Raw genomic sequence first — 24473 nt, 5'->3', positions numbered from 1 at the left:
GATATAACAACGCCGACGAGAGGATAGAGATGTCTGAATTAACTGCATTACCTTCAACTTCATGAACAACCAGAACCACCACATCGCAAGGAAGGGCTACCTGAAAATTATCACAAATTTTCCGTCAAGTTTTTATCACAAACAGAGTCTTATATGTTGTGAAGAGAACACAAAAAAACAGATGTTGTTTGACCAGCTAATTCCTACCAGGATGTTAGACTATACTTGCAATACTTCATGTGCAGTGCACAGCAATGTTTCAAGATGCATAAAGTACTAGCTATCGGTTGCTATAGTAAGACCACAACATTGCTAAGCGTGTATTCAACTTAGTGTGGATAAATGATGAATGCATGCTTCTTCAAGACCCTTTCCTTTTTGTCATACTTCATCTCATTTTTGACAATTTCAACATGTTATTCTGTATTTCTTTTTTTAAGCTTCACATGGATTATTCAGCTGAGAATGTCGTTATCCAAGTAATATGACTCACCTAAAAGTAGGAAAAAAAGTTTCCGGGTTCTCAATAGGGCCTGCTGCTGACATGCCAAACAAAATATGCTGGCACCTAGTGGTAAGTACTCCGTATTATCTAAGCCAGAGTTTCCTAAACAAAGCCAAAATTTCCTTCCACATAAATTCTGAATAAACCACAGCATAAAGAGAATCAAGTAGCACACGGAAATCAAGTTCAGCTGGGCAGCCAATAGTTGGAATGACCAACCCATATTTGGCAAATCAAGAAAATTCACATGAAAAAAAATACCTACGCAATAGCATTTGCGTTCACAAACACCCCAGAATCACAGTACTGAAAGGCTTCATCCACTGTCAATTTATGCGTCATAGAACCCTGCAAGATCAGAGCACAAAATTATATCAATTTCTTGTATATTTTAATCCAATTTATTTGTTTTGACTACCTTAAGCTCATCTTCATGTGTATAACATGTGCTCGTAAATTGCAGATGATGTAATTTATTATAACCATCATATGTTCTGTTCCACTTATCCTTGAGGTATTGATTCACATATCTTCTTTAGTCCACCATAATCGCTTGTATCCCAGGGGATGTTGCATTTATAATCCGATAGCACCTTGGTTCGAAAATCAAGGTCACATAACCTCGTTGGAATTGTATGTATAGCAAATTCTGTTCGTCTTTGTTTGTTCCAGAAAAAGACTTCATTTAGAACCTGTTGTTTGACATCACAGAGCTGTTCGCTGAAAGAAGAAAAGAAGGAGAACAATTAATAATTTAATAGTTCCTTGCAGAATTTGCATACTTATGGAATAAATGCGCGGAGCGTATAGTAATTGCATGTGATTTTAATATTCAGGAAAACAGGTGGAAAAAACTAGCCATTGGGACTCAATGGCTTGATTTATCACTGGTTTTCATGATGTATTATCATCACTCCAGAATGTGAGTAAGGTTTCACGTTGGCTAGCGTGAGTCTGACTAGTTCATAGAGCTATGTCTAATCATGACATGTTCTCCCCCTCCAGCTACCTACTGACTTCGACCCACCACACACACTTCCATCTTTAGGTGTGAGAATTACTAGGGTGGAAAGGGTCAGTTTCCATGAAACAGCGACTAGAAGCTAGGCAGCTGGCAGACTCCAATGTTGAGAAATAGCAATGCATACTTGAGAATATTCTAGAATATTCTGGATAATTGGAGAGTATTGAGAATTAGTTATGCATATTTGAGAAGATGCTAGAATACCTTGGATTAGTGGAGGAGAAGATATTTACAAGGAGCTTTCCAGTGAATATGAGAAGATATGAATATTTTAGAAACCTTGAGAGGTTACTTGAAGAGTGTTGCAATTTACCATGGAAGGACATAGTTAAGATAAGTTTCAAGAATAAGTGAGAATTCTCTAGAATTAGGATACATGTAGAGTATTCTAGAGAATTGTAGTGGGATGTACCACATGGTCTCCTACAAGTATAAATAGGGGTGCCCCCACCTCATAGGTGTACCACAATCACCACAAGTAGTGTATCACAACACCAAGTAGAGAAGTGAGCTACCATGGTAGGGTTGTGTGTAGGGTAGCCACTAAAGAGAGTGTTGTACCAACATTGAAATAGTGAATAAAGTGTTGAGTTTCCACAAGTTTGATATCCCAAGTAGTGTAGTGTGCAAAGGTTCTCAAGAGTGAGTGTTAGGGTCACCGCCCATAAAATCTTCATCGATCTGATAATATGTGGTAGACAGGCTAAAGTTGCCATGGTAATAATTGTTGATTCTCAATTCATCTAACCCCTCCACAAGTTGCCTAAAACAAAAAAGCAAAATATATATTAGAAACACCATAAAATAGTACAGATAAGAGCCCAACTGCCCATCAGCCCTTAAATTAGTGCTGAACAATTTTAAAACCAGTTACTTTAACCCACACAACTCTCAAAACAATTTACTTTACCCCCTTTGATCCAGCCAAGGTAGTTGTAGCTGCTGTGGCACAAACATGTCAACAAAATTTCTAACATGATAACCCCATGGATAAATAGTGTTGAGTCAGCATCTATAGGATGACACATTTCGTGGAACCCACATGTTATACTAGCCTACTAGGTATTCTTCTCCTTCCTTCTACTGCCATGGTCAGCAGGGACCACCACTTTTGCTCTTTGTTTACTAAATTTATGCTGTGACTAGGATGACATGCCATCGTTTTCTTGCTTCTTAGATGTCACATTAGAGCAAAACCATCCTGCTATGGTATCCAGGGGGGTAAAGTACATGGCCCTAAGAGTTGAGGAGCTAGCCCTGAACCAGGTTAAGTTCAAGGGACACTTATATTGTGACAATAATATGGCGATAAGAAATAATTAGGTCTTTACCTTACAATATGAAGCAACTCGTCTGAAGAACATCACGTAGATCATTGGCAAGCGGTATCCTCTTTGATATTAGCTCAGACAGCAAACCAGAATAGCTTAAGACAAAAGCTGCAACTGCATTCTGGTGCACCTGCTCTACCAGCCCTTCCAAATGTAGTATGTTATGATGGAGAACTGTTGGCATGATCTTTAAGCAGAATAGGCTATCTGAGCTTTCAAGGTGTAAGAGCATCTCCAGCCGCGCCCCCCATTTGGCGTCCGGCCTGCCACTTTTTTAGGCCGTATGGGGGTGCGCCGGCAGGTTTTTGTTTTTAAGGTCAAACCGTTTCCTAGGCGACGGCCCCAAACGCCTCCCCAAAGCAAATTTTACAAATATTGCAAATTGAAACAAGCACATTGTTTGATAAGTTTTGAATCACATTTCAAACAAATTTAATCAAATTCAAGCAAATAAATAAGAAAAACTAAACGTTTCCTCGGAGCCTCCACAAATGCTCGACCAGATCATCTTGAAGCTGCTGATGAGTACCGGCGTCTCGAATTTCTTGCCGCCGGCCGAGGAAAGCAGCAAAGGCGGCCGGCACCTGGTGATCAACATTGGCTAGAGGATTCATCCGTTCATACGGTTCAGTGTCAAACACGGACATTCCCGCTCGCTCTCGATGATCATGTTGTGCATGATCACACAGGCAGTCATGACTCCCACATCTGATCTTTCGACCAAGTGAGAACAGGGTACCGGACGATGGTAAATCGAGCCTACAACACACCAAATGCCCGCTCGACATCCTTTCTGCATGCTTCCTGTTGCATCGCAAACCAAGATCTTGCTCCTCGGGTGCGTTTGAGATTGTCTTCACAAAGGTCGACCATCTTGGATAGATGCCATCTGCCAGGTAGTATCCCTTATTGTACACATGGCCATTGATCTCATAGTTCACCGGAGGAGCAGTGCCTTCAACAAGCTTGGCAAACACATTCGAGCATTGCAGCACATTGATGTCATTGTGCGATCCTGCCATACCGAAGAAGACATGCCAAATCCACAAATCTTGATCGGCCACCGCCTCAAGCACCACACTGCATAATCCTTTGTGGCTTTTATACATGCCCTGGTGTGCAAATGGACAGTTCTTTCATGACCAATGCATACAGTCGATGCTGCCAAGCATACCTGGGAATCCTCTTTCTGCATTCTGTGCCATGATCCGAGCTATCTTCTGCGGTGGGTGTCCTCAAGTAGTGCTCTCCAAACACCGCCACAATTGCCCTACAGAACCTGTACATGCAATCGATGGTCATGGACTCGGCCATGCGGAGGTAGTCGTCCTGTGTATCGGCAGGAATTCCATAAGCAAGCAACCGGAGGGATACCGTGCATTTCTGAATTGATGTGAAATCGAGTGTGCCGACGGCGTCCCTCTTCAATTTGAAGTAATCGTCGTAGTCCCGGAGGTACTCAGCGATCTTCAAAAAAAGCTTCCGAGACATTCTGAATCGGCGCCGAAAGATCACATCGTTGTGCAATGGATCATCGGCGAAGTAGTCGGCGTACAGCATACAGTAGCCTTCCATGCTCCTGTTCGACGCCGAAACAATGCAGCAGCATGCAGTAGTCGAGGATGAGTTGATGCTCCTGTTCGCCGCCGGAGGCAGCATCATTGACAGCGGCGACTTCCTCGTCAAAAAGCGCGGCGAGCATCTGTTCGTTGTCCGAATCCATGGCCTTGGCAAATCTCCGAACACCTTGACGGCAAGAAGCGAGGAGGTGGCCGCTGGGTGGGCACCGAGGCGGTGCTGGAACTGGCCGGCGGTGGACGGCGGAACTGGAACTGCGGCGGCAAGGTAAGATCTATGCGGCGGCGATTCGGGGGTGGAAGTCGGCGATTCGGGGCAAATCGGGGCAAACAGGGTGCGTTTTTGGGGTTGTGCCGCTGACAGTGCTGGCCCGCGTGGTTTTGCGCCCCAGCCGGCGCCCTCGCCCCCCCCCCCCCCCCCCCCCCGTGGGTTGGGTTCGGCCTAGGGGCACCGGATAAATTTCTGGGCCGCGCCAGATGAAAAAACAAATTGGGGAGGCCGGCTGGGTCGGATTTTAGGCTCCGGCGCCCCCCAAACCCATTTAGGGGGCCTTTAGGGGGCGCGGCTGGAGATGCTCTAAGAACACTTCCATTTTGTGGGACGGGAAGATATCGCTTGGCTTTGCCATTTCCAACTTTCCCCTTTGTCCTATATCCATAACCTCTACCATCTGCACTCTTTTTAAGGTGAAGGGTATCACAAAACCTTCTTTGTCTTCTTTTCTTGAGTCTGGAAGACAAACAGAAAAATCAATATACGCCTACATGTGCTCAAGGCAGCTGAGAAATTAACAGAAATCAAGAAATCTGGCAGGAGCCGTCCAATCATTAAATAGAAACAATCGTAAGCATGTATAAAGCGGCTTGTTTTATACGGAACAAGCCAAAGAAACCACAGCAAAACCTGCTTGTGGACTACTTGCCTCCAGGGTACAAAATAGGTGTGTCACAGCCTGTATGCCATAGGCCAGTGTCCTAAATCCACAGAAGCCACTTCCCAGAAGGTGGCATCCGCCTTCTTGTAGTATATCTATATATGCAAATATCTACGAATGTGTTTTTCTATTGTATTAAATTTGGGCATCTAATTTGTGTTGTTCGCACATTGGCAATTAAATAGTGCACACCATTGCTATATATGCATGCTACCTCGAACGGCCACAACACGTTGCATTGCAATTTTAACAAAATTTCAAATTATGAGTTGAATGTTGTGACATTTATGCACGGTGGCTAAATTATGCGTGCAAAGCGTGGCACCGCCGTTGTTAAAATCCTATATCTGCCATTGGTAGAGTACAATGCATGCGGAGTTAATCAGGCTAACGCAATCTCCACCCAATTCAGCCTGCAACAAGATTGTGGCGACATCATCAGTCTTGATAATCCTCCCACCACCATTTAAAAACAACCGAGTAAATCCATCAGACCGATGATTTGACTCATGGGAGGGAGAAAGCAAACCCCTTGATCACCTTTAAGTGAAAACGAGCACCTAGGCTGGAGAACTCGTGGGATGTGTATCTCATGCCCTCCCAATTGAGGCTACAAAGCCTGTCGTCCAACAGGTCAAGGTGGTCATCAAGGTGTGAGTGAAGCTCCTTCTCCTTGGAGATGGCAGTTACCCTGAATCCTGATCGGTCTTAATAATAATAGCCTAAATGGAGTTTTTGCCATGCTTCCTGTTTGCTATAACAGACTAGAGTTTACCCCCTTCCCCTCTGATCCAGTCAACTTGGATCGCTCGTGCATCTTAGATTTCTGGATTAAGAGACAACTAAATTAGATGTATTTTGCAAACGAAACTAGGCCACATGTTGTGCCAACTTAATTAAGCAGTCATCCACCAACGCCCACTGGCCACTTCCTCTCCATTAATTTTGCAAACGAAACAAGGCCACAGGTTGTGTGCCAACTTAAGCAGTCATCCAGACATCCACCAACGCCCACTTCCTCTCCTGAATCAACGGTACAATGGGATTATGCAAGGTCAGACATCCAACACAGATACTGTCGTTTTGGTGTGAGTAAAGGACTAGGGTCACTCGTTCGCAAGGGGGTTCGGCGCACCAAGGCGGCGCTGAGGAGTTGCAGAGAACTCTTCCTGCTGATTCTACTGTAAATAGAGCACAAATAAACCATGGAAGCGACCCTAATTCCTGCAACGACGATAAAATTGCAAGTTCATCTCCATTCAAATGGGGACAGCAATTAACTTACCAGAATCATGGCTCGATTGCGGCTCAGCCGCGAAACCCCCCCTCCGCCATGTCCTCCGCTGCTGGTGCCTCGATCCTGGCCATGGCCCACGACGCCACCTAGCATTGGAGCGCCGACGCGGCCTCGACCCACGCCCCTGCCTCGCCCCCCGCGGCCTCGACCTTGTTGCCCCCCACCGCCACCGTGCATGGTAAAGCCGCCGACGCCGCGTCGCCTGCTCTCTTGTTTTAGGTTTTTTAGGGATGTTTTTCCTCTCCCTTGGATTCGCGGGATTCCAAAAGGACTCTGCTAGACGGCGGCGGTCGCCACTTAACCCTTACGAGCGGCGCATGCGATCAGCTTCTACGCGTGCGCGCCTGCTCTCTCCCCGCGCGCAGCGTGTTCCCGCGACTGCCCCCGCCCGCGCAGCGTGCTCCCGCGACAGGCCAGGCCCAGTAGCTCGCGTCGCGGCATAGCCCAGGAGCTCAATGTGCAGTGTGGCCAGCCCAGCAAGGGGCATCTCATGTCAGCGCCTCGTCCTTAAGAATGTACATGTAAATGTAAGTGTGTTCGTTAATACTTGTAAGGATGGATAGTTTAGTGTTTGCTTCTGTTAATACATCCGGAAATAAAAACTTGTGTTACAATGACATGGCAATATTCTGTCTATAGTTTATGAGGATTTTGGTCAATATATAATTTATTGTCCTATTACCCTTGGAGCTTCCTTAACTGCTGGTAACAAGAGAGACTTGTTGGGTTGGAAATGAAATTGTTGGCTACTTTAAGAACTACAATCTAGTCTTCTGCCATAGGTAACTGCAGTCTGCAGCATACATGTGGATTCCATTGAGTTTGCTGTTGATTCTAGCTTTGAGGAAAGGCTTTAGACATACATGAGTACCTATAAGATTTGTTGGTTCTTGGCCATCTCATTTCCTAGCTAGGATTGGAACTTGGCTTCTCTGGAGATTTTATTGAAGTATTGAACTGGATGTGATTTAACCATACTTTGCAGGAATCCTTTTTGTGGTAGAAACTCAGAATTTCACCGATGTCGTGGCACATAATTTTAGTACACCATCTGTTCCAAAATAGACAATGTCGTAGATTATGCTGGGTTTCCAATGAATTAGTGGTCAAAGATAGAAAGGTTTGATTGCACACATCCTGGGACATCATGTATTTAGAGGGGGGTTGATATTTTTTATCAGGTTCAATAATGTCAGCCCTTACAACATACATTTTGTTTTGGGGGTACTTTAAGAAATCTGTAGAACACTAGATTCTTGGAGGCCTCTAGTCCTGGTAACTAAAATGTCTTGTTTGTTCTAGTTACAAACTCTTGTTATGGTCGTCAAAGTTTAATACTCCCTCCGGCCGAAATTACTTGTCGAAATATTACATTTATGTAGACGCTTTTTACACATAGATACATCCGTATTTTGGCAAATTTGAGACAAGTAATACCGGTCGGAGGGAGTAGTAACAATTAGTAGAATCTTTATCTGCATTTGGATTGATCATCTAAAGGTGTCATAGTTATATTTGTCACATTGTAACTTTGTTGTGTTAAACTTTTTGTATGTGGGAAAAAATATTTTTTGATAGAAATTAATGGCTGAAGTTGCATCCCCCCCCCCCCCCCCCCCCCCTTTAATGCAGGGTGGTTCAAGGTTCCTCAATTGGAAGAAATACTTATGGTTTACTACCTATGAAATGGATGAAGAGTACCTAAAGCTCTTTGAAGAATTATCGAAGAAAATGAAGGTATGCACTTTCGGATAAAGCTATGGAAGTTCATAATATGCCAATTTCTTGAACTTTTTTTTGGATATACTGATAACCATTGTCTTTTTGCATAGTGGATTAAACGTTATCTTGTTACATGTAAACATTCATCTCCTGAGGTATGTAGGCCCTAAAGAAAATGATGGAGTGATTGTACAAAAATAGTATAAGTATGGTGCCATGCTAAGTTCTTTGCTTTTCAGTTGCTGGTGAAGCAAAATATAGCATTTCGCCAAGCAGTGAAGATCGCGGAAGGCTTTCCCCACATGAAGTGTGATACTACTTTCCTTGCCTATATGGTACGGTATCTTATCAATATTTTTAATTCCTGTGGTCAACACAGGTCCTGATTGTATTTGCCTGCAACATTCCATTTGTTCAGGAGCACATGTGGAACGTGGTCTTTAATTATGCGAATCGTGAAGACCATGATCTTCTCTATTATGAGATTTGGAAGCGTGTCACTGAGCAAAAGGTTAGCATCGTACCGTGCTGTGGAATCATGATTTGTGTGTACTTATGCAACCAAACCTTGGTGCTATTTAGAAAGAAACCACAGTAGTTGTGTCTGTTTGTGTATTGCCTGTTTTACATGCATGGTGATCTATGTTTCCTTTCTTGAACACTGCTCAGATTTCTTTTGAAGAAGCTTTGAAGGCAGTCCATCGAGAGGATATATTCCCTCGATTTAAAGACTATATCCAATGTGCACTGGATCATAATGAAGTTTTGGATCTAGAATCAAATGTAAGTTCTTATAATTATCATATGTTGATGCCTTGCTCCTCTGAGTTTTGATCTGTGCATTATGTTAGCTAATGCATTTCATCGCCATTGTTTCTTGTCTAGTTTCGTACTTGCGTGGAAGGCATCCCTGATGAGGTAAGTAGGATGTATAGTTATCATGTATGTGCTTGGAATGCTATGTTCTTAATCTCATCAATGACACACACGCACGTACACATGTATTTGTTTGCTTTAGGCTGAAGAGAATGGCGTACGTGAGTTGATTAAGGGGGCTGTTTGGAATAAGGTATGCATGCTTTTTGTAGTATTTAATGTAAAATTTCTGATTTATTCTTCAAAGATTGCATCTCATTGTCATTTTCATTTTCAGCTTTATAAACCAAAGATGTATCATGAGTATGTTACCAGGAAGATGGAGATTGTGAAACACATTGGCTTGGATCCCCAAGTATGCAAATATATCATATTCTCCAAATTTCTAGCGATCTCACACATTATTGGTCTAAAAGAAAGCTGTTGCATAATTCAACTTGCAGGCTTGACGGTACCAAGAATATAAGATATGGATGGATGTAGGCCGTTGCTCCTTGTGAAAGCTCATGATACGTTCCGTCACATCCAAATTATGATGCATCAGTTATCAGTATAGTATTGCAGTAGGTTATGCAACTATGTAGTTAAACTATTGAGACTGGATGTTAATATTATGTATTAATTCTTAGCGCTGATGAGTCTGTATCCTATTGAACATGGAGTATTTCTCAAGGGAATGCTACTTGTTTGCCTTTGTTAGCAACGATTTGGCATGTTCTATGTTTTGCTTATTTTACCTGGTAGGCAAGAAGAGACGCCTTTGGCTTCTGTGAGACGTTTTGTTTTGCTCTCTGCTGCTGGCGGGACCTTTGTTCTTGTTTCTCTTGCTGGACGTAGGGGTCTTGCGGCAGGAATCCTGTTTTTTGACTTTAAGGTAATTACAAATTAGGAGTGTAGGGTAACCTGAAACCGTGAAAGTACACAACACATGCAGGAAAAAATAGCAGTATAACGACACAAAAACAACCCATTTTAATGGCACAATGATAGTAAACAGTCTAATGATGAAGCGATGTGAAGGGAGTGAGCATGCCGCGCCGTCGCATGGAGGGAGCAAGCGGCTTGGAATGTTGATAGAATGGGGGCTAGTAATTTGGAGGAGTGAATTAGGATTAGAAATATGTTATATACCTAAGATTTTCTTTACGATGGGCTGAACTGGCTCATATATACGAGTTATATCTTATTTTTTGTGAAACCCATTGGGTATTGGGTTTAGGGAGTGCTGGACCAAATTTGAACCCGTCGTTGGGTTTAACTTTTGACCCCCGAACAAACCCACGGAAATTAGATTTGACCCGTACCCATACCTGAAGCTTGTTCGGTTATCATATTCACTAATTTCATGGGAGTAACCGAACTGTGTAAAACCCGCCCGTACACGGTTTCGCGGGCCGTTGCCATCTTGAGTCTCCAAAGAGACTGCTGGCTCGCGTTCTCGGCACCACCAGATTTAATTTCCGATCGGGCGCGTCTTCCTCGTGCTGCAAAGCTTAATTTGCCGGCCGTCAGTTCACGTACATCCGTACGTATGCATGCGACGCGTGCGTGCGTGCGTGCATGTATGAGCTTTTTAATTATCATTATACTGTACTCCATGTACACGTCATCTACCTCAGAGTCTAGACAGTCCGATCGTGAGAGATCAATCTTTCTAGCCTAGAATCTGCAATACTCCGATCGAGGTGCGTACCAATGCGGGTGTGGTTGCAAATTAACGCTAGCGGCCTACATGGCTACACGGGTTACACATTTTCTGCTGGCCATCGCAGCTGGCTGGTCCTGACATCTCGGAGACTTGTGGCAAAACTAGAACCTACACCCAAACATAAAAAATACCTAGATTGTTAAACAAATGCATAAATAGATGTTTAAAATTAGCTAAAATTAATTGGGAAAATGTAGAAGTGTTCTTGTTTTTACATTTAGAGATATATAAACTAAGTACGTGACAAAAATGATGAATACGATGAGAAGACATTTCTAAAAAAAGAAGATATGATTGAATTGGTGAGATGGCATGGTTTGAGTTCATAGATTAATGCAAAAATGTAAATGAATACATGCATGGTTTGAAATGTTTTGCATGACAAAATGGTGTGTAAAAAAAGAGATTTTTTTTTCAAAAAAGAAGACAGGATTGAATTGATAAAGCGCCATGGTACGTTTGATTTGAAATATTAGCGTAAAAATGTAAATGAATACATGCATGAGTTGAAAAAAAAAAGACATGCATGACTTGATGATGTGGCATCATTTGCATGACATAGTGTGGTGGGCCCGTAGGGTGGCATACTGGCATGCTTCCATGTTGAGATAAATAATGTAGTGGCAGGTTCATCTTAATGTAAAAATGTAAACGAACATATGCATTGGTTGACAAAATGGCATGCATGACTTGACGATGTTGCATTATTTGCATGGCATGGTGGTGGACCCGTCGAGATGGCGTGCTTGCATTTGAAAAATCATTTAGTGGGGGCTCCTATTTTGATATAGAAGATAGAAGATACTATCGCGACATGTGAATATAAAAATATTTATCTAAAAGGTTGTGCCGCTTTTTAGATGAATGGGCCAGTCGATCAATCTGATGATTAGATTATGGGGCAACCGGCCGAGTACCATAGATAACATAGAGCAGAAAACACATCCCAATATATACGTACTGCAGTTATAGCACCGGTAGCCTTTATGCTCAGGGCAATAGCCAAGGAAAATGCATGCGGCAGAACGCGGCGCAAGCTTGTGAGGGGATGTGGCCGAAGTGCTTGGGTAACAGAGACAGCCGAAGACACGTAGGGGGGAATAATCTGGTGGGATGCCGTACGTAGAGGAGCTAAAACGGTGTGGCTTGGTCTCGTGCTCGACATGGACGCGGTTGATGAGGAAAGTGGCAGTGGAGAGAGCTTAATTCCGTCTAGAAGTGGCCGGGCATGTGGGCGTGGAAGAGAAGAGCACTGATGGTGTCGTTGAGGGTATGAAGAATGCGCTCAGCACGACCGTTTTCTGGGGATGTGTATGGGCAGGAGAGGCGCAAGGGGATGCCGTGGGTAGCGAAGAAGGTGCGGGATGCGACGTTGTCAAACTCTCGACCATTGTCCGTTTGGACAGCGAGAATGGGGAGATGGAATTGGGTTGAGAGAAATGTTGGAATTTTGGGTTAGGCACAAGGCCCAATCTGAAATTAATTTCTGGAAAATCTCAAAAACCCGTTCATGAAGTGGAATGAGAAAGTGGGAATAGTCCACCTTGCTAGTTTAGGGGGAGTTAGACCAATATATAAGGTATGTTGGTTCTCACCTCTTGAGCAAGTGAGCAAGGGAATCCCTACGCGTGCTCCTGCTCCTCCTCCTCTCGCCTCGATCGATCGAGTTCGATATCAAGCCGTGCTTATCTTTTTGGCAGTCGGAATCCGTTGCGGACGCGTAACACATCCTGATAATTGCGGAGTCAGTTTTGGTTTCCTAAATCGAACCGAAGTCCGCCTGCGTGCCTATATAAGCCTCCGGACGGACCACGCCACAACCCTAGCCGTCACGCCCACGATCCAATCTCCATTGTTCGCCGCCAACTGCTACTCCATCCCGTTGACTACGTGCACAGATCACCGGGAGAGCAGGCCTCCGGAACCCCGACCTTCGAGATCCTGCCCGGGAGACGGTCGATAAGGTTTTTGGAGAGCGTTCTCACGCGACTACTCGCTTCTTCACGTCCCTGTTTCGTCGGCATCTTCATCACCAATGGCCGACAACCTCGGAAATCCCGCGGCTCAGGCTGCCGCTCTAGCTCAGCAGCAGCAGGCTGCCCAACTCCAAGCCCAGGCAACTGCTGCTGCACAGGCGCTGGCCGCTGCACAGGAGGTAGTCAAGGCTGCTGCTGCTGCCGGCGGGAACATCGACGCCGCCGGACTCGTCGCCGACCTCAACAAACAAACACAAGAAAAGAGTACAGCACCGTACGTAATCTGCTCTTTCTTGGTGATTTGATTAGTAGTTCTATTATTCATGCCGTGAAATTAGATGAGTTATATTGCTGTGCGTTTACTATTTAATTTGTCTAGTTTGCATGATATAATATGCTACATGTTGTACACATTGTTTTTCTGGATTAAATATTCATCGTAATTACCTAATTACTCAGCAACAAAAGCATGGAAACTCATCTAGAGACTACGTGCATGGCATTGTGTATCTAGAGAGCGTCTATTTCTCGGTCGTCTAAAAAATAGTCATTTCCCAGTCAACAATCATAGCCATTCAATCAAGATTTTCTTAGTCGTCTAAGAAATAGACTTAATTACACTTTTAGACACTCAGCAACAAAAGCACGGAACTACATTAATCTTACACGAATCTCAATGATTAAATCAAAATGTTGTTATCATCGATTAAGAAATAGTTATTTCTCAGTCGTCTAAGAAATAGCAAAATCGTTTCAGAAAACCACACTTTTTTAGCCACTTGTCACACATAACCATACTTGTTGCTAATTTGTCGTTGTGCCGCAACTGTTCAGGCAAAGAAAAACACTAAGCCCAAAACTACACAGTTAGCGATTTTGACATTAGATGGGGCCCACCTGTCAGGCGAAAAGTTCGGGTCCGACCCAGCTTCTTGCCACGCTCTTTGCCCGCCGGATCCACCGGCCCGCTGCTTCCCTCCATGGCGCGAGAAAAATGCCTCCGCCTAGCTCGCAACGAACATTCGCTGCTAGGTTGGCCGGCCGGGTTGGACTGGAGACGGCCGGCGGCCGCCAAGCCGCAGCGAGAGGGGCAGGCGCGACGCGGAGTGTGGCGGGTTGGAGGCGCACTGTGGACTTGTGGAGGCGGTGGATGCGGATGCGATGGCCTCGTTCCTGTTTAATTTGCCTGGCATCGTCTGCGCGCTTCACCCCTTCGTGCTCGTGGAGTCGATGGGCATCCTGATCTGAACAGAGAGAGATCCTAACAGACAGCTCAAGGCGGCGGAGCACGCTGGTTGTCTTGTGGTGTCCCTGTCCTCCTCTGCCGACCACGCGCAGCTCTGCCTGTCGACGGTGGTGGCGCAACTCGACGGCCACACGGAAGACATACCGCTCCACGAGCAGCTCGTTGCGCACCTTGACGACAACGCTGAAGACGCACAGCACCCCTCCGCCCGCGCGCGCCCGGCCCGCTGCCGGCCTCCGGCCCCGCCTGCTGCCCGTGAAGGGACCAGTGTAGCAGGGCGCCAGGGCCTCCTCCTCCTCCTAGATTCTGCTACTGCCTCCTGGGCGTCGTGGGCTTCTTCCCCGACCTGCGTCACGTCCGGCAAGGCCGGCGGCTTCCTCGCCCTCGTCGCGGAACCGGCCCAGGAGCGGGCGCCTACGAGTGTGAGCTTGAGCATGTAGGCCGGCGCGAGAATTCCACGCACGGGATGGACATGGGGATGCTCAACCCGGCCTGGCCGTCGTCCCCGGCGAGCAGCCGGCTCAAGACGGCCCGGGAGCTCGAGTTCGACCTGGAGATGCTCGCGCTGGACCTGGAGATGCTCGCCGAGGGCAAACTAAGGTGCCGCGAACGGCGGCCTTGTCTCGTCGCACGCCGCCTAGAAACATGCCGCATTAGAGCGACCTCCTCGGGTCCATGGACACGGCAATGCTGTTCCAGCTCCACGCTCTGTCTCTGAAGCAGGGGCGGAGGCGCCGAGGAGGTAGGCGTTGGGGAGGAGAATAGGAAAAGGGGTTTTCTGTTATTCGGTCATAACGGGTCGGGTCGGGTCTGACTCGTGGGCCCCAATTGTCAGGAATCCCGTCAAATCCGCTAATCCGTGTGTTTTGGGCTTGGTGTTGCATTTTGCCCAAATAGTTACGGCACAGCGGACAAATAGCAACGAGTGTGGTTTTGTGAAGTACTCACTCCGTTTCATAATTCTTGTCTCAAATTTCTTCAAATATTGATGTATCCATTTCTAAAAAATGTTTAGATACATGTAATATTTCGACAAGAATTACGGAACGGAAGGAGTAAATCACAAAAAAAAAACACCACATCAGGGGTTGGGATTTCATATGTGTACCCGTTTTCGTTTTAGTTGCAAAAAATCAACGGATTAGCGTAACCCCTCGCTCGCTAGCGTCTAAGCATGTTTCTGACAGGTATGTCCCACTGTCGGGCCAGGATGTCTTGCCAGCTCGGCCTGCCAGTGTGCTCTCCCTCTGTTCTCTCCTTACTCCCCACCGAGCCGTACTTGCTTCGCGTGCTGCTGCTCCGCCGCTCCTTTGCTCGCCCTCGCTGCGACGGGAACAAAGAGAGAGAGAGTGCAAGGAGGAAGAAGAGATAGTTGCTACGGTGGACGTCACGTTGGCCTGACCGGTGGGCCAGACCTGTCCGAAACGTTCTTAAATGCTAGCGAGCGAGGGGTTACGCTAATTTGGTGGTTTTTAGCAACTAAAATGTAAACCAGTACCTCTGTAAAACTTTATCCCCTAATGTGGTGGTTTATGTAATTTACTCGGTTCGGTGGACAAGTTGGTAGAAAAATGTGTTTTTCTCAAACTTATTCTATTTTTTACCCAGCGAGTACATGGTTAAGGGCCGCATGGTTAATACGTACCTGTTTTCACGTTTAACTCTGATGTCATAAAGAAATCAATCAAACGTTGGAACCTCCCATAGGAGGCCTCTTATATCAGTGGCCATAAGTACAATCAGGAATCAGCTTACCTTATATGTATTAAACCGGTCTCGACGCACAGTATGGTAGAGGGAAAGCAAGGCTGTTCCTTTGCCTAGAATAGAAGCTTCGTCTTTTGCCATTGCGCTCCTCTCCATACTAGTTCAGGCAATTCCAAAAGCCGATCTTGAATCTAGTTTTTCTTCCCCATCTCATCTTGCTTCACACCCACCGACCGGGATTTGGGACAACCACAAGGACTCGTTGACGAGGTAGAGCTTCACCATGGTCGCCGCAGGTAATTAATCTCCTCTATTCTGAATTATTTTCGACACCAAATTTCTTGCATTTGGTCCACTGGCGAGCTATGCACACGCTCGCTGTGTGCAGCCGGCGACGGCGCTAGCGTGTGCTCTACTTTTCCCTCGATCTTTCGCTGGGTCTCATGCGCGTGCGAGTCTTGGAGGACTGGAGGGAGCTCGATAGCCGTGGTCAAGGTCACATCCACCGGCCTTCTTCTGGCTACAGATCGAGCACCTCGACTAGCTTAGGGGAGGGCCGGGGATGACGACGAGGTGTAGAGAGGCAGCGGCGTCGGCTGCTGTACTGCGGAGCCGGCGCGGCGCGCGCAGGAAGTACGTGTTGGCTCTTGAAAGCTAAGCACTTTTAATTGGTAGAGATCTAACCTAGATTAACGTTGAAATGAAAAAAAAATTGGTTTGACAACTATGCAAGTACAAAGAAATGCTTTGGAAATTGCATTACTGTTAGGGGTTTGCTTCTTCTTCTTTTTTGAGGGTAAGGTTTGCTTCTAATTTGCTCCTGCGTTTGGTAACTCCCGTGATTTCTTCCGCTTAAAAAAATCCGCCTTTTTTTTGCGGGTAAGGTTTGCTTCTGTTCTTCCGCTCAAAAATCCCCTCGATTCATTAATGCCAGTCAGATCTTAAATCACTGATTCATAATCTATGTTTGTTCAAAGTGATGAATTGCATCTTTGTTCTTGCAGACAACTACAAGAGGGTGTTCAGGGGGCTGGACTCGGGAGGGGACTACAGAGGGTCCATATCTGACAGCGTGGCGACAAACCCTGATGGTACCGAGATGTTACTGTATAATTGCGAGTACAGCATCGGTCCACTCAAGTCCCGGTTCATGGTGAAGAAAGGGACCAAACATCGTCCTATATCAGAGAAACAGAAACAATATCAATATCTCGTTTCCCTGAACAACCAAGTCAATGTTGTTAGCATTGAGAATTTCTTCAAAGATGAGATGGACATTGGTTGTCTTGTGATAGAGCCTATTCACATGTCATTCCACTGCTGGCTTAGAAAATTGCGGAATCAACCAACCAACGAGCCAATCACTGATGGGCGCATGAGCCCAACATTAAGGAGTATCATTCTGTGAGTCAACCAACTAGCTAGCTTCTCCTCATTTCTTTCTTTTTTCTTCTCCACGAGTTTTGCAAGTTGTTGTGTTTTTGACAAACTAACCATCTTGGTTCACAGGAAGCTATGTAGCCTTTTGAGCCATATACTCGAGCAGGGATGGTATCCCCGGAAGCTTAGTGTGAATGATCTATACATCAAGCTTGATGGATCCGGTGAACCTACACTTAAAGTTCTGCTAACTGATGGTAAGTAAACATACTTAAACTTTGTCTTTACTTCATTTAGATTTCCCAATGTGTTGCCAAAAGTTAAGAGCCTCTTTGGATCATGGGATTCTTGAAGGAAAAACGGAGGATTCCAATCCTAAGGAAATAATTCCTATAAATACCATTTGGATCATAGGATTTGCATCAAAGTAATTTCATGGGATAAGAAATTTGCCTTCAAATTTTGGAGGAATCCAAGCATGAGGTCTAACCTCTTTGAAACTTTCCTTTGAAAGTTCCAATGCATCTCCTCTCTATCTCTCTCCTCTCTTATTCCATCTAATCTAAAAAATCCTATATTTTTCCTATAGAACATCCAAACACTCATTTATAACAATTCCTATGTTTTGAATTCCTATAGTATTCAAAATGGCATGACATTCCAATCCTATGTTTTTCCTATTCCTATGTTTTTGCAATCCTATGATCCAAAGAGACCCTAAGCGTTGCAAGCCGTTGCGTTTTTCAGTGTTCTAGCGTGTCCTGCAATACATGTAAATTCGTTGGTAAAATAGAATAAATGCGTTGAAAGGTATCAATGGACTCCAACAACACCTGTATGCGTTGGTAGAAGGTACGGTAAAAAAAAATACTGTGGTATTTACTCGATATATATGCATTAAATTTTATAATTATTTAAGACATTGCACAAGGAAATTAGATAAAAATACAAAAATATGTGCGGCAGATCAAATCACCAGAGAAAGAGTATTATTAGAATCATTCATAGTTACATGTATAATTCGTACACCACGGATCATGAGAAAGATACAAATCATGGTCTAAGTCTAGAATATTATACACTAACTACCAGTGAATTTTCCTTCTGATATTTAGAGCCACATCTCTGAATGTCTAACATGAAATCCACAATTTCCCCTCCACACCTATCGTGTGATATCCAAATTTAATCCATCACTGTTAAATCTTTCAACCTGCGAAGAATAATTTCTTCTTTGTAAGACATGAATCTGAATTGGTCATAATTAGTAAAATTAATTAACACGATAACTAAACTTGTACGAATGTAACAAGGCATGTAACGATCAATATGTTTCTTTAACAAAAGAAATGAAATAAGTCCCCCTCCCCCCTCAGACAGCACCTGTTCTTCCAGATTAGGAAACCCACTCCCACAGGGATGAAAAGTGTCTGCACTCACAACCCAACCGGAAATCCTGGTTGGACCCACCTCTCCTTCTATCTCCAGCATCTCAATGGAACTCCAGGCACGAATCCTCCCAAGAATTACATCCACCAAAATAATGAACGATAACAAATCTGTTTTTTGTTTGCAAGGAAGAAGGTATTTTGATAGGTCCCAGTAATCCTCCGATCAGAAAATCCCATCACCCTTGAGAAATATTTAGAGGATTGTGCATAATGATAAGCTAGAATCGAACTAGTTTGATTCCTAACACATGCAATCAGGTTGAAGAAACTAGAAAATTGCATGCCAATACTCTGTAAAAGACTGATGTTTTGCTAGTTCCGGTCTTGCTGCAAAAGCACACAACGACCTAAAGATTGGCTGTCGTGGTGCTTTCCCTTGTTCTTATACCATAGAATGCATCGGGTGCAAGTTAATGCCATCCCTTTTCTAAAGAAAGAACAGAGAGAATGCATTAGGATAATGTGTAATTTACAAAACAAAAGGGTTGCAGAAACAGCATGATCATAGAATAATGTATAACTTGTGCTACAAAAAGTAGATTTTAACCAGTTGGTAACATGTAGCATCAGTTTGTTTGATAAGTTTATCCTGATTGGTTTCTTACGTCTTTGTGGAGATAGCAATTTTAATTTGTATTTGTTTACTATGCTGAGTATGGAACTGAATTATCCCCTCCCGGTCCTTTCAACCTTAGCTGCCCCTTCGTGGAATATCATGTTGTGCAAGATGGAACAAATAAGAAAATCAATGAAAACCACGGTGAAGAACAGTATGTGACAGCTGCAGTTGAGAGTGATACATAAGGAAGCAATGGGAATCTTGTTGCCTGGGTTATAAACAATGAACATGAGTATTACTAATGCACTCATCCCACGCAAAGTTACATCCCACACTTGGATGTAAAAAATAGGCAACCATGGGAATTAGTAACTAGGCGGTCTTCTTTTAAGTGCATTAGTAAAGCTTACCCCCAAAGTTACATCATAGATTAAACTAGTGTACATCCTTCCATCACTCTGGATGTAAGAAAAGAAAGAGGTACTCCAGAACTTAATTCTAGGTAAAGAAAATGTTACATCCAGGATAGTTGAAGAAAATACTAGTGTCATACCCTTACATCATTCTGGATGTTAATAAAGGCAAAAACTTACATCCAGTTGCAAGAAGTGGGGGTGACACCGAAACATTCAGGGCACACGTTTTTTTAAGAAGCCTCATGGAGAACCTCATTTGATACTGAATCATGAATGAAATAGAAAAACAAATTTCATTGACATACCTTGAACAATTTTCATGTAGAGGACAATCATTCCTGCCATATATTCTCGTTTTGAACCCAGTTCACCCTTTTTCGGTGTACACCACTTCCTTCTTGTTGGCATGTCATCTGAATACCACCCATCCTGCATCCCATGATCGAATGAAATTCAGCATGAAGTAGCTGCATTCAAAGCTTTTATAACCAATGAGAAAATATGAGCATGTGAACCCAAAGGAAGAACAAAACTATTGGAAACCAGGGCCAAACCATTGACAGGCCTACCCGGCCACTACTCCATGATTCTAGTTACATCACTTCTATATTACTTTCCAATTAGTATGTAAATACTTCCATAGCAACATATGGTTACATTAAAAGTAAACAAAAGTACATATTTCTGTTTGTGACACCATCATTATGTACCTGATTGACCAAAGGGAAATCTACCGTGTCTCAAACTCGAAGTTCAAACACAAAAGATAGGCAACAGTCAAGCTTCACATCAGCTGGGTCATTCAAAATAAGCTCAGACGATTTGGCCATTGCGAACCTTATAAAATTACTTCTACACAGATGCAAAAGCATGCCAAAGGGCATCTCGCCAGAATCTACATAAAAGGGCCCAGTATTTCCAATGCAATATACAAAGACTTGCTAACTTTGGTTCAATTTTAGCAGCACAATTATGCTCGACAACCGCCACTTCACTCATCGTAAAGAAAAAATAAATATCACCAATCATATCTATACAAAATGGAACTTTATTACTTGCTCTACATATGAGACTAGAAAGTGAATGTGCAATATAACAGATTTCCACAGCCCAAATACCTTGATGCTCACTCCTAGATTCTTGCATGTGCAGCGCACCTACTGGTCACTTTCAATCAGTTGTAGGTTGACATAAAAACTCATAAATATATTAAGATAATGAGCGAAAATCAAATGAACCATGCTGTCGAGATACATACGACAAATCCAGGGTTTTTATGTGCAGAAATGTTTAGGCATGACTAAAAGACGGTAAGCATAACCAGAAGTCTACAACGTCAACATGGAAGACCTTACTGAAGCCCAAAGGCGTCTACAACGTCAACATGGAAGACCTTACTGAAGCCCAAAGGCCCTCCTGCTCAGGAATCAAAATGGTCTCTCTTGATCTGCTAGACCCACAAAATCCCCAACATTATCGCAAATGCTGGTTGCATGCAACAAGCTGCTGGTAGCTGGTTGCCCCACGCCCCCATACTCCCAGGCATGCTAGCCCCCTTCTGCAGCGGTGGTTTACCTCAGTGTTCTCCTCTTGACCAACACCAACAAACCACATGCCAAGCATTTTTTTTTTCTGAAGAACTAAGGGACATAAAACAGGCCATAAACATATCGAGAAGAGAGATGAGGGCTGGGAGTGAGATATCGAGGAGTTCTCATCTGATGAGCAACAAAGTGCACACGCGTTAAGATGAGAAAGTGCACACGCAATAATTAGATTTTCCGCTAGAATTATATTTATTGTAAATATATTTAGATTCTGCTAATTCTCGAGCAATCTGCCATGCCCAATAAATAGTAGAAAATAATCAGATATATCAGAGAATTGAGTATATCCTGCAAGTAATGTATTGTTGCTATATTAGAAAAAACCAGACATCATATAAATATTTCGTAGGCAAAACTCTTTACCCAGCTCACCAAAGTCCTCTGAAGTATCTTTTATACCATGGCTTCTAAGTACTTGGATCAGTATAGTGCAGGTGCAAATTACCAAACAACAGTGTTCTAATGCTATAGGTAAATGATACAACTGAATACTACTCACCTTGTAAAAAAAGGCTAGAACCATACTTGCTTGTAAAAGGTTCAGCTAGTTACAACCAGACTTGATTTCTTTTTCAACCATTTTTCTCCAAATTAAGAAAAAAAAATATAATGATTAAGTAATTTTGGTATATAGTACTGTGGGAAGAAAAATATAATGGGAGTACTAGCTTTTTCAGAACGGAAATATGGAGTACTTCCATTCACAACTACATCTGGTTTGGAAATTCATATAACACCTTGGTTGAATGCAAATGTTGCACGAATACGTAGGCGCTATATCCTGAACTTACAGCATGACATTACTCCAAATGTAAGTACTGGTCAACATGCAGATCAAAATCCTAAATTAGGTGAACCTATCCAGCAACTGAACAACAGATGGGGAGGGAAGGAATTTTCCGACCAGCGTACCTGCAAACCCAGCCACCGTCTCTGAATCACGATGGGCCGTCGCGGCAGCCAGAACCTACCACGACCGACAACATCCCACCACCACTACTGCACTGTTGTGTGCTGCCATCGCCACCCCTACGACGAGCCGCGGCTCCAGGATAGGGATTAGGGATGATAGAGATTGGAGAGGGAAGCAGATCAGGGATGGGAGAGCCGCCACCAAAGTGATTTGGGGGATAGATGGGAGGGCAGAGGAAGAGTCGCCCGGGAGGGATGGACCGTTTCTCAGGGAAGGGACCGTGGCCGTGGGCAGATTTTTTAAGGAGAGGGGCCGTGGGCTGGACTGGACCCTGGATCCTTTTCATGCGCTCCAGTGTACACGTTACTGTATATCTATCCTTGTTCTAGTGATTGTTGATGTACTTACGATTAGTTTTGTTATACTCCTGTGCAGTGAAAGAAGGAAGATCCGACACCTCAACTGCCTCAACCTGGACATTTGTTAGAGTATAACTATAAGGTTTGCAAAGTCGATCTGGTGGGTGATTCTCTTGCCTTTTGTAACTTCATTGGGTGCCAGACGTATGCGGTGACACTGGAAGCATATCCCGACATGTGGAATGACGATCACAAGGATTCCTACCTAAGGCACATAATACAAGGGAACAAAAACATGATGGCAATGAGAGTCCAAGCTTCAAAGGTTGACTGGCCGCTTGACGAACATGGCGTGTTACAGCCCATGTTGACTGCGATCATCAGACATGGCAAGGTCGCATCATATAATACTTCAGAGCCGCTGGACTACATTCGGCTTTGCCGTAATGTCCTGAAGAAGTTCGACGTGCCAACGGACGTGGCGGTATATATAGTTAACCTATAGGTATACATAATATCTAGATAGCATTGAATTTCTTGTAACATTTGACCTTTGCTCGATCTGCAGAATGAGATTAAGGACGGAGCAGGCTTTTTAAGGAAGATGGAGGAATGGACACCAGGAATCTGGCCGCTGCTGTATGAATCAACTGGTAAGTACTAGCTAGATGAGATGGGTGTTCTGACTGTGCATGATAAATCTAGATATATAGATCCTCCAGCACCACTACATATGAAGTATCTTACGCTGTTTTTCTTTTTATTTAGGTCCCCTTTGATGCAGCCTGGCCGTGGGCAACTGCCGATCGAAGTCTGTCAAGAATCGAAGCTTAGTCCGCACTCCAAGGAGTAAACTTTGTTATGGATTGTATTTGTACTGAGGAGTGATCAGGATCCCTGCTTGTTATGGATTATTTGTACTGGGTAGTATTCACGAGGATTAACTTTGCATGTCCCCGTTTCTTATGGATTATCACGGAGTAGTACTCCCTCCCTCCGTTCAACACTGAGCAGTATTCACGAGGATTAACCACGACAAGTATTTAGGAAGCTTGTCTTCGCTTGATGATTAAGTTCACTTATCCCCGTTAGTTATAGATTATTTTCTCTTGAACAGATGAATTTTAATGCATATCATGCATTTCTTTATCTTTATGCACCAAATACGAGATTGCGTATGTGGCCGTTCTCATGTTTCGAACGTGGCCAATCAACAGCGAAGTCATGAGTTAGAAATATCTTCTTTAGAAAAACAGTGATGACATTGCAGACACATATACCGTGTACGCACCCACTTCCACACCGCTTACAGAATACATAAGTCGCGGAACGCCGTGAGATTGATGAAGTTCCCACTAGCAGATCGTTGTGGACAGTTGCAAACTTACATGCATCGCCTCACACACACAGCACAATGGCTAGAGAAGGCCGGAGTTGCGGAGCGTCTTGACATGGATGGAGTCGTCACTAAGTCACTAACGTCTCACTGCCCACAGGTGTATCATCTGTCAGTAAAATGATAATCCGCTTAAACGAGACACATGGGATAGTAGTGGGTTGGGGGTACAACCACCACCACCTTAATCATCCAACCAATGTCTCGAAATGAAAATATCGAACGGACAACTCAAAACGGATTTGCTGATATGGTACTCTACTAGGCTTGGTAAGGATGCTCCTTCGGTCAGTTAGGTTGACCCAGGGTCAAAACTGATTTCACCAAAATAGTTTCAGTTCCTCAATTAGTCAATTTTGTTAACTGAGCTGCAAAACTAACTCAAGTTACCTGTTCCGGTGATTTCAGGTTCGATCATGTTTTTTATTTTATTTTTTCAGGTCTCGATTAAAGTGCCCGCCCCGATCTATAGCGACTCAATGAGCTTT

At 44.0% G+C, this 24473-nt stretch overlaps 2 protein-coding genes and 1 long non-coding RNA gene across 3 annotated transcripts; 1 reads left to right on the top strand and 2 right to left on the bottom strand.

The window, feature by feature from the left end:
• Positions 1-3324: 3324 nt before the first annotated feature.
• On the bottom strand, positions 3325-4435 carry LOC100845782. Its single transcript, XM_010234854.1, has 2 exons — positions 4035-4435; positions 3325-3940 (listed from the first exon to the last, which is right to left on the bottom strand). Exons 1-2 carry the CDS (start codon positions 4433-4435, stop codon positions 3325-3327), a joined length of 1017 nt encoding a protein of 338 aa, XP_010233156.1.
• An 11538-nt stretch (positions 4436-15973) lies between these two features.
• Positions 15974-23676, top strand: LOC100845476. Its single transcript, XM_024460267.1, has 6 exons — positions 15974-16200; positions 16909-17308; positions 17414-17541; positions 22666-23073; positions 23158-23242; positions 23358-23676. Exons 1-4 carry the CDS (start codon positions 16188-16190, stop codon positions 22722-22724), a joined length of 600 nt encoding a protein of 199 aa, XP_024316035.1. The 5' UTR covers positions 15974-16187; the 3' UTR covers positions 22725-23073; positions 23158-23242; positions 23358-23676.
• Positions 18239-22554, bottom strand: LOC104582607. The gene is made up of 3 exons (XR_730417.3): positions 22230-22554; positions 20016-20139; positions 18239-18497 (listed from the first exon to the last, which is right to left on the bottom strand). It is a non-coding gene; the product is annotated as an uncharacterized LOC104582607 (long non-coding RNA).
• Positions 23677-24473: the final 797 nt, after the last annotated feature.

This window comes from Brachypodium distachyon, chromosome 2 (genome assembly GCF_000005505.3).
Source record: "Brachypodium distachyon strain Bd21 chromosome 2, Brachypodium_distachyon_v3.0, whole genome shotgun sequence".
In the NCBI taxonomy this organism is placed as follows: Eukaryota; Viridiplantae; Streptophyta; class Magnoliopsida; order Poales; family Poaceae; genus Brachypodium; species Brachypodium distachyon.
The sequence above is the reverse complement of the archived record's forward strand: the minus strand, read 5'-3'. Positions and strand labels throughout refer to the sequence as shown.